At 41.0% G+C, this 10,458-nt stretch overlaps 2 protein-coding genes and 1 pseudogene across 2 annotated transcripts; 2 read left to right on the forward strand and 1 right to left on the reverse strand.

Annotated features, from left to right (window-relative positions):
• Nucleotides 1-449: 449 nt before the first annotated feature.
• Nucleotides 450-1,148, forward strand: LOC149389641 (secreted RxLR effector protein 161 pseudogene; annotated as a pseudogene).
• A 933-nt stretch (nt 1,149-2,081) lies between these two features.
• Nucleotides 2,082-4,221, reverse strand: LOC149389642 (crocetin glucosyltransferase 3-like). The gene has a single exon (XM_089624164.1). It carries the CDS (start codon nt 4,155-4,157, stop codon nt 2,727-2,729), a length of 1,431 nt encoding a protein of 476 aa, XP_089480290.1. The 5' UTR covers nt 4,158-4,221; the 3' UTR covers nt 2,082-2,726.
• A 4,208-nt stretch (nt 4,222-8,429) lies between these two features.
• On the forward strand, nt 8,430-9,104 carry LOC149389643 (mitogen-activated protein kinase kinase kinase 20-like). The gene has a single exon (XM_089622688.1). The coding sequence runs from the start codon at nt 8,430-8,432 to the stop codon at nt 9,102-9,104; it is 675 nt and encodes a 224-aa protein (XP_089478814.1).
• The last annotated feature ends 1,354 nt before the right edge of the window (nt 9,105-10,458 follow it).

Raw genomic sequence — 10,458 nt, forward strand, 5'->3', positions numbered from 1 at the left:
AAACCAACTTGACATCAACAACGTGTTCTTGAATGGTAAATTGACCGAGGACGTCTACGTGGACCAGTCGCCTGGTTTCGAAATCTCCTAAACTTATTCTCGCATCTGCAAACTCCACAAAGCCATCTACTGTCTAAAACAAGCCCCCGGGCTTGGTTCGAGAAACTTAGATCAACACTCATCAGTTTTGGCTTCAAAGAATCAAAAGCGGACACATCCATATTCCTGCGTTTTTCACCCTCCTCGATTGTGTACCTCCTGGTGTATGTCGATGACATCATTATCACTGGCAGCGACTCAAAAGAAGTACAATGTCTCATCACCGCCCTTGATCGCGCCTTCTCTCTCAAGGATTTGGGTCATCTAAGTTATTTTCTTGAAGTAGAGGTCCAATACACCTCCACTAGATTTCATCTATCTCAGAAAAGATACATCACCGACCTACTTCCATGCACGAACATGCTTACTGCCAATCCTCTACCAACACCCATGATCACCGGTCTCCGACTATCTGCCCACAGCGAAGACCAGTCGAAGACGTCACCCTCTACATGAGTGTGGTTGGGGCACTGCAGTATGCTACCATAACCAGGCCGAAAATAAGTTTTAGCGTCAACAAACCCAGTCAATTCATGCACACTCCCTTACAGCCTCATTGGAAAGCGGTGAAACGAATACTCCGGTATCTGCAAGGAACTCTTCAATTTGGGCTTACTCTTCAGCGTTCAAATTCGCTCGACATCACATGCTTCTCTGATGACAAATCTCTCGACATCACTGGTTTCTCCGACTCCGATTGGGCAACAGACATTGATGACCGGCGATCCACTAGTGGTGTCTGCATATTTCTTGGCAAAAACCTAGTGACGTGGAGCTCCAAGAAGCAACCCATTGTTTCCCGGTCGTCCACCGAGGTAGAGTATCGAAGCCTTGCCACAGTCGCTGCTAAAATATTATGGTTGTGCTCTCTTCTTCAGGAATTGCAAGTTCCCTCCAGTAAAAAACCCATAATTTTGGTCAATAACCTCAGCACTATCCTTCTTTCAACCAACCCAATACAGAACGCCCAGACAAAACATATGGAGCTTGATCTATTTTTTGTCCGTGAGAAATTCCAAGATCAATGTCTCCAAGTTCGCCATCTTTAGTCTCTGTAAGATGTTCTTCCATGTTCATTCTTTGTACTTTTAATTTGTTTATATTTATTTTTTTATGTCAATCTTTTTTTTTATATATATAAGCTACAAACATACTACCAATAATAAAATTTTGTTTTTAAATATTGGAAGACCAATATCAATCAAAAAAATATTTTAACAACCATTTCCAACTACTTATTTTATAAACCCCTAAAAATATTTTTCATTTGTAACCAAATAATAGTTAAATTGTGTATAAACTCAAAACATGTTGAATTTTTTTCCCGCTTAACATATTATTTGTTGTCGCTGCGAATTGAACAGCTATTTAAAGTTTCGGGCAGTGCCTCTGGCGCGCGCTCTGACGCTTAATATTAGTCCGATTATTATGTGAGGTGGGGGTCAATATTCCTTAGTGAATTTTTAGAGAGATGTGCTCGGCTGAGGAAACGGAATGCGGAAGGTCCTCGGCAACTTTTCAAAACTCTAGATTATAGTAATTTTGAGTTAAGAGAATTGTGTGTACCTACTCTCTCTGAAGAGTAGTATTTATAGTGTTTGGGAGGCTGAGGAGAGCCTCTTGGAGAGCGCGGGCACAGAAGGCTCCGCGCGCAGTGCTCTGAGTGGAGCACGCGTCGCGCGCGCTCGATTTTTGTGGCACGCGCGAGGCGCTTTTGGAGGAGCGCGCGAGGATGAATCTTCGATGCACCGGCGTCATGCGCCGAGGGGATGGCGCGACGCGCCAAGCCTCTCGCATGTCGCGTGTGTGCTTTTCTTCGCAGATGAGTTTCAGCTTGACTATGGGCCCGTTTCTTATGGGCTTTGGCCTTTTAGGTTTAGATGGGCTTTTTTGTGGTCCGGCCCGTTAGGCTTTGGAATTCGAAATTCGACGCGGTCGCGCTAAATTTAATGTTTCGAAAAAGAGAACGACCGACAACACTATTTAACTAAATTACTAGACTTTTACATCATCAAATCTAGTGGTACAAACGAACTCCAAAACAGTTACAACACTGATCAATATAAGAATACTAATTCCTGCATAGTCCCATATTTGGTTCAAGTGTTTAACTCGCTATCTGGTAACATGATTTCGAGTTACTATATGTAGTGATGGAGAATAATCTCAACGACTATATTCTCTATTTTTTATCACCATGGCCGGGGAGGCTTGTCATCGATGCAACAAAAAATTCAGCACAAACATAGAAAGAGACCGGTTGACAGAAAATAGCATCTTCAACCAAGTGTAGAAGCGTTCAAGATGATTGCAAAGTGTAGCGTTGGAAATCCGTTGGTTGCCGAGATTATTGACATCCGTCATGGCCAAGAGAAAGGGTGTGAATCTAATTCCATCCCCACCATCAACTTGGTGAGCAAAATACATCATCATGTAAGCATCTTCATGAATTACAGTTTTGATTTTATCAGCAGCAAAGGGTAATCGTGAGTCCCCCCCGAAAAAAAATAAATAAATAAATAACGAGCTTGGCCTAATAATAACAAGTCTTCAATCATCACCAAATCTAGTGGTAAAAACAGTCATAACACTGGTAAATATAAGAATACTAATACCGGCATAGTCCCTCATTTTCCGGCCACCTCTGGCGACAATTCATCCCTCTTTGCGGCAACTGAGGCCAAGAATTCCTTCATCCCTCGGCCCACAGACCCGCCCTCGGCCGCAGCGGCCCTCAGAACCTCACGGACTTCCCGGGCCCGCCTCCTCATCTCCGGGCCCACGACCACGGCCCGTGCCACATCGTCCGGGCCCAGCCCAGTCCCGGTGGACCAGCGGGCCAGCAAAACACACACACCCCACTCCTCCTCGAGCATCTTGGCATTGTAAGCCTGCTCTGCGGCCAGCGGCCACCCCACCAACGGAACCCCCTCCGTCAGCGCCTCCGCCACGGAGTTCCACCCGCAGTGGCTCACGAAAGCGCCCGTGGCCGCGTGTCCCAGTATCTCCACCTGCGGGGCCCACCCCCGCACAACCATTCCCCGCCCTCTCAGCCGCTCCTCGAACCCGTCGGGAAGCCACTCGGGTCGAATCTCGCCCGCCGGGTCGAACCCCGTCGGAGGCCGAGCCACCCACAGAAAAGGGACTCCGCTGAGCTCCAGCCCCTGGGCCAGAGCCATCATCTCCGGGGCTCCGATCGTGTTCTGCGACCCGAACGAGACGTAAACCACGGATCCCGGCGCGTGCGAGTCCAGAAACCTCGTGCACTCCTCCGGCGGCGCGCCGAACTTTTTCCCCGCTCTCTTCCTCTCTGCGAGGCCGAGGCCGAGCCCCGCGCAGAACACGGGAACGTTTAAGCAATTCCTGAGGATCCGGAGGCCAAGCGGCTCGAACTCCTCGGCGGAGGCGCAGAGCCAGAAGTGAGACTCCATGGAGAGTCCGATGACTTTCTGGAAGAATCGGGACCAGTCGTCGGTGCCGTCGGCGGCTCGGAGGTAAGGGTGGAGCATGGAGAGAGTGAAGCGGCAATTCTCCGGGAAGCCGGGGACGGAGAAGTCTCCCGGAGGGTTGGGGACGTTGCGGTGGGGGAGGTTGAGCCAGAGCGAGGTGTAGGCGGCGGTGCCGAAAGCGCCGCCGGTGGAGAAGGCGACTGCAGGGGAGCCGATTAGGGCGGCGCAGAGGGAGGCCCAGCCGAGGAAGACGTCGAAGATGAGGCAGAGAGGGCGGCGGGGGAGGGAGCGGAGGAGGGCGAGGGCGGGGGTCTGGAGGGACAGGGTTGCGTGGAAGAAGGCGGCGATGCCGGAGGGGCGGAGATTCTCGGTGTTCTCGGCGGCGGAGGAGGGGAAGGCGAGGGGGGCGAACTGGATGGCGGGGTCGGAGGAGCAGTGGGAGGAGAGGTATTGGATGTTGAGTGGCGTGGTGGCGATGATGACGGTGGTGGTGGAGGAGTGCCGCCGGATCTGGGCCGCCAGAGACACGAATGGGAGGAGGTGCCCGTGTGCCAGGTACGGCAGCATCACCACGTAATCTCTATCTCCCCCCTCCTCCTTCATCTCCATTTTTGCCACTATGATCTTGAAAATCTATCTTACGGCAAGGACATACACTGTATCTATTTCTATTGTTAGTGATAATTGACTAACTAGATATTTTTAATACACATTTTCAATATCGTCGGATAGTAGTACAAAAATAAAAAATAAAAAATAAAAAATTTGTATGAGTATGACTACGCTTATGGGGCCACCAAGTCGTCTTTTATTATGATTAAAAGATATTTATTAAAAAATTATATTAGTTAAAAACGAAAATATAAAATTGAGAAAATTGTCAAAAACAAAAATATTTAGGATAGTCTTGGTCCTCGACCCGGTTTAGGCTCTGGTAGACCATGTGATAACGATGTTTAAACGACACATCAATAATTAAAGTTTATCCAGATTGTACACATATAAAATATGTAGAATGCTCATTTCAAGTGATCAATTTTTCAACTGTGTTTCACATATATGATTTTAGATTCAGTTATCAAGCCATGGATTAATCTTAGCTCAACGCCTCAATTTAAATGTCCAACATGTAATTCAATTTAACGCGGAGGCTATAAATGATAGTTGTTATTGATTCTAACTAGAAAACAATCCACTAATTAATAATATTAATAAAGTCAACTTTATGTTATATCCAATAAGTATATTTAGTGGACAATATTCCTAATAATCTCTCACTTTGACCAGAGGAAATAAGGCAATTTCAGTGGTTAGTTGGATGCCTTGGGCCATTATTGTATTGTGGAGGTATTTCTTTGCTCGTGCTTTTACGACATCTTATATATCGGAATTAGCCTCTACGTGAACTCGTTTTTCTTGGGTTGGAACTTCTTATATTTTCAAGAGACGCCTCCAAAGAGTTTTCCGTTAGGCTTGAAGGCATGGACGAAGCCAAAAAATTTCTTCATGGAGATTAAATATAAATTTGTAATAATGTAGATTCATAACTATTTTTAAATAAGTTATGGGGATAATTATTTTTAAAAATAAGTTCGCGGATTTGAGGTTATAATATATAATTATTTTTTACAATGAGTTACGGGGGAAATCATATTTTAAAATAAGTCAAGGGGGACTAAAGTCTCCCTCGGAGTCCACCTGGCTTCATCCATGCTCAGAGGCAATCTTCGGATGCTCCTTCTACTCCCCCTCCTACGAATTTACTTAGTCTGAAATCCGAAACCTTCAAATCTCCATCTCAGTTGAGAAGGAGATTCTCCGGTTTCATATCGTAGTGAAATACTCCTCTAATGTGGCAATATACTCCACAACGACAATTAGTTGCTCAAGTATTTCATCGCAATGGTTGGGTGGGTTTCTCAATTCGTAGAGCTCGGCAATGTTTGTGTGCTTGAGCTTCGTCAATATAGAGATTTTGGTCTAGGCTGGAACAATCAACCTGCGATGAGGTTATTTGTTTTGATTTTGATTATTTTTCCCATTTGTGTTATTTATTTTCTTTTCATTTTATTTCAATCGGTGTTCTAACATTATAAATTTACTCTCATAAAGTGACTGCGCGTTAAAAAATCTAACCACTTAACTAATCGAATGAGGTGATGTTGCCCCCAAAACTGTACGGCAGCATCACCACGTACCTAGGATAGCCTAGTGGTAATTCCGCACCACCTCCTGTGTGGAGGTCGTGGGTTCAATCCCCACTGCAGCAAAGCTACCTTAAAAAAAAAAAAAAAAAAAACTAATCGAATGAGGCCGAATTGAATGGAAGACTGCAATGTGTAAAATGCCAAAGTTTTAAGGGAACATTTACTCTTCAGAGAAAATGAGCACAATGCGTTACTAGTGCAAAAGTTTAAGGGGGAGTTTATGTAATTTATCATAAAAAGATTAATAAAGTTTTTATTGATGAAAATTGCATAAATTTGCGTCATGTTAAAAAGTACCCTTAAAAACGAAGTTGTAAAATAAAACTCTCTCGCTCTCTTTCTCTCTCTCTCTCTCATTTGTTTCTCACACACACATAATCTTTCTCTCATTTCCAACAGCCTAGATAGGCTAGATTGTTTGTTTTTTTTCCGCAGCTGATTAAATATTTTTTATTTTCACATATTTTTTTGAAGGGTTTTAATATTTTTTTTCTTACCAAAACAGGAAATTTCTAGTCATGGAATGGAAATTTATGTTACGAAGTAACGTGATTTCCGGTCAATAACAAGCATAAATTTTCCTTCCATTAAGAGCCAAAAGAGGCGTTCTATAAAAAATGGAAGAGGACTTTCGTCCGAACCCCCAAGTTTAACTGAATGCAATGCCAAAACTAAGAGCAAGGGCGAGTATCGGTAACATTGATAATATAATTGATGCAAGCACTCGAATGCAACGCCAAAACTAAGAAAACAACTAATTAAAGGTGCGGGAGAGGCAGACTAGTTAGGGGAGGGGTGGCAGTTTTACGAAGGTGGTTAGAGGAAGGCGAGAATAAGGGTGGAGGGGAGTGGGGGATGAAATTCCGAGGAGGGGGTGATGAGAAAAGATTTATAGCATGAGGGCAAACGAGAGGAAGTGGGAGAGAAGGAAAATCTGCTATGGCAACATCATCGCATAATCAACTAAGATTAATTGAGTATGCGGGCGATAATATTGCCCCACTAATAACAAAAGAGAGAATAATGCCACTATAACTTGATACAATTTTGATTCGATCTTCGACGACAAATATTGGTCAAATAAATAAACTTTACTCATATTACAAAGTCATCGACAATAGTAAAATAAAATGAGAGAGAAATTCACTTTGTATCATGTGCAGCGTTATCATCGATGATTCTTTTTAAAAAATTGTCGCAACAAAGTTGTTGTAAATTATAATTAGTTGTGGCAATTCTATTGTCGAAAAATACCCGAAATCAACGACATTTACTTACACTATACATATATTGTAACTAGTTATGTAGTCTATCAATGGCCCTTATTGATGGGGATTGGAGGTTGAAGGAAGGGCATGAGGGAAAGAGGGTGGGGTAATGAGAGAGAGAGAGAGAGAGAGAGAGAGAGATCTGCAACAACATCATCACATAATCAACTAAGATTTATTATGAAATGTCGTAGAGTATCGTCCCACTATTCACAATATGCCGCTATAAATTTGACGTAATTTTGATTTCAACGACAAATATTTGCCAAATAGATAAACTATTACAAATTAATGAGCAATGGTAAAATAAAGTGAGAGAAACATTCACTTTTTTATTTTATTATATTTTATCGTGTCTTATTATTTTAATTATGTGTAAAAAAAAGTTGTCGCAATGAAGTTTATGCAAATTATAATCAGTAGCGTGACAACTCTATCGTCAAGAATTAGCTGAGACATAAAAACTACATTAATATAGATAAATTGTAATGTTGTAGCTGATTATTTTTACCCTTCTGATTTATGATTTGTTGTAGTGATAGAATTACATTTAATTAGTTTTGCGCTCTTTTCATTAACTTTTTTTACTGTTTGATTTATCTTCATGAAAGAGTAGATTAAGAATCTGATCATATGTTAATAGTATTCCATGTGATATTTAATAGTATTTAAATTTATATTCCGTAAATATTTTATTTTTTTAAAGTACTAATTTCCTATTATTGTCTTTAGAGTATCGATTTTTTTTTTTGCTCGAAAATCTGTAGAGTATTGATTAATTGACCATGATGTGGATTGTGGAATAATATATAGTTTTTTAATTTATCGAAATATAGAATAATAGTTGAAGAGTAATATAGAACGAAGTCCAGGAGAGAATAAATAAAATTGGAAGGAAGAAACCGACACGTGTAGCAAATAGCAAGTAAGAGGAAGTAGGATTCGGAAACTGGATAGAAATTGGGAAACCTATCAAACTAGTGAACGCCCACTAAGTTTGTTATAAATACATGGTCTTATTTCCAAAACCACAATCACTATTTGCGCACTTTTGTCATTATCGGAGAATAGAAAGGTCGTATCGTCTAAAAGCATTCTCAATTCCGCTAGGGCGGGGGTTGAATTGAATTGAAGTAACAATGTCGCAGCTGACGGTTTCATCATCATCATCATCGTTGTCGTTGTCGGGCTCCGATGGTGGGAAGGCAATCACGTGGGAACGGCTTCGGGTGATCGGGAGAGGTTCGAACGGCGTCGTTTACGAGGCGATGTTGATGTTACACAATGCGGGGCGGGCACATCCGGTGGCCGTGAAAACATCGTCCCTGAAAGAGTCGGCTTCTCTGAAGAAGGAGTTCAGAATCTACTGAGCCCTCCGAGGCTGCAACGAGATCGTGCACTGCTACATGGCCATGGCCACCAAAGAGAGCGGCCTCGATCTCTTCAACCTCTTCCTCGACTACGCTCCGCTCGGAACACTAACTCGCTTGATCCGCCGTGGAATCCCCGATGAGTTCCACGTCAGAGTGTACGCTCGGATGATCGCGAGAGGGCTTTTGAAACTCCACAGCAAAGGCTTCGTCCACTGTGACCTCAAGCCCGCCAACATCCTCGCCTTCCCGGTTCCGTATGGCACCGGCGTGCAGCTGAGGATCGTGGATCTCGGGATGGCCAAGGAAGTTGAAGAGCCTCAAATGAGGGCCTGCTGGAGGTTCCGAGGGACGCCGGATTACATGTCGCCGGAGTCGGTGAGGGAGGGAGCGATCGGGCCGGAGCTCGACGTCTGGTCTCTGGGCTGCATTGTGTTGGAGATGATGACTGGGAGGGGCGTGTGGAGAGGGCGGTTCGATCACATGACTCAGCCACACTTCATGTATGCGCTGACGTGTCTGCCTTTGGTGCCGGAGATACCCCAACACGTGTCCGAGGCCGGGAAGGACTTTCTTCTAAGATGCTTCCAGAGGGACCCCGAGGAGAGATGGTCCGCTCTCATGTTGCTCCACCATCCCTTCCTTTCTTTACCCACAATTTTGTACCCACTAAAACCACCTCTAAACAAATGCGCAAGTTTATTAGCTTAGTTCATCATCTCTGTTTTATTGTTATTGAGTTAGTGTCTATCATCATCAGTAAAGATCTTCCACTACATTATTCATTCTCCAAGTCTTTCTCATTGGCAAGGATTATACACGTTTAATTTGTTATATATAGTCTTTTGCAATCACTATGATTATGCCTAATTAATGAAAAAACCACTGAATTTCAAGCTTAGAAAATACAATATTATTCAAAAATCAAAACACAACTGTTAAATTATAAAAATGTACACGTTATATACCCGGCTTTTGAAGCGGGTTCGGATAACGGGTAAACGCTAGATAAACGGGTAGAAAAGCGCCATACCCATTACTTATCTAATCAATTTTTTTAATTACAAAAAAAATAAATAAACAACACTATTAACAATATAAATAAATCAGCTAAGCGGTTACTAACTCTGGAAACTACCAAACGACCCAAAATCATTATGAAATTGTAGTCAGCTCTGAACAATTATTATTATTTTTTTATGATTACTAAAAATGATTTAATAATTTATAACTCAAAAGAACTAGAGATTTAATAATTCCATGTAGTATTTATATAGTACTTTAATTTATAGTTGGGAAAATATCTAGAGTATCCTTCGTGTTTAATCGAAATGCGAGATTTATCCCCTCTATTTCTAGAAATATCAGACATATCCCTTCAGTTTATTATAAATGACATATACATCACCTAAAAAAATGTTATATTACAAATATCACCCTTTTCGTTTATTTTTTACAAAAAAATAATTTGAACTCCTCAAAATACCCTTAATAGAATAAATATTTATTTACTATTTTAATTAAAAAAAAAAATCAAAATCTCTCTTTATAAAAAAAAAACCTTAACTTTTTATAAAGAAATTTTTTTAATTTAATTTTTTTGTATATAGAATAGACAATAAAAAATTATTTCATTAAGGGTATTTAGGGGATTTCAAATTATTTTTTTGTAAAAAATAAACGAAAATGGTGATATTTGTAATATAACATTTTTTAGGGGATGTATATGTCATTTATATTAAACTGGAGGGATATGTCTGATATTTCTAAAAATAGAGGGTATAAATCTCGCATTTCGACTAAACACAAGGGATACTCATGATATTTTCCCTTTATAGTTTGAAGGAAAATTAATATTTATTTTTTTAAAACATCTTTAAAAAAATATTATAAGTTTTTAATTATTAATGTCATGAAAATAATAAAGAATACACATTTTTAATTACACATTTTTTATTATATTTATTATTTTCATGAAATTAGTAATTTGAAATAATAATACTTTAAACATTTTTAGATTTACCCAAAATGTTATTTTTGTTATAAGAAGATTTTTTTTCGAAAC

This window comes from Urtica dioica, chromosome 8, assembly GCF_054948205.1.
Source record: "Urtica dioica subsp. dioica isolate 48M chromosome 8, U.dioica_male_clone48M_v1_H2, whole genome shotgun sequence".
NCBI classification, from domain to species: domain Eukaryota; kingdom Viridiplantae; phylum Streptophyta; class Magnoliopsida; order Rosales; family Urticaceae; genus Urtica; species Urtica dioica.

What these genes read in the sequence shown, in the direction of transcription:
- LOC149389642 (XM_089624164.1), bottom strand. Translation starts at nt 4,157, where the DNA reads ATGGAGATGAAGGAGGAGGGGGGAGATAGAGATTACGTGGTGATGCTG.
- LOC149389643 (XM_089622688.1), top strand. Translation starts at nt 8,430, where the DNA reads ATGGCCATGGCCACCAAAGAGAGCGGCCTCGATCTCTTCAACCTCTTC.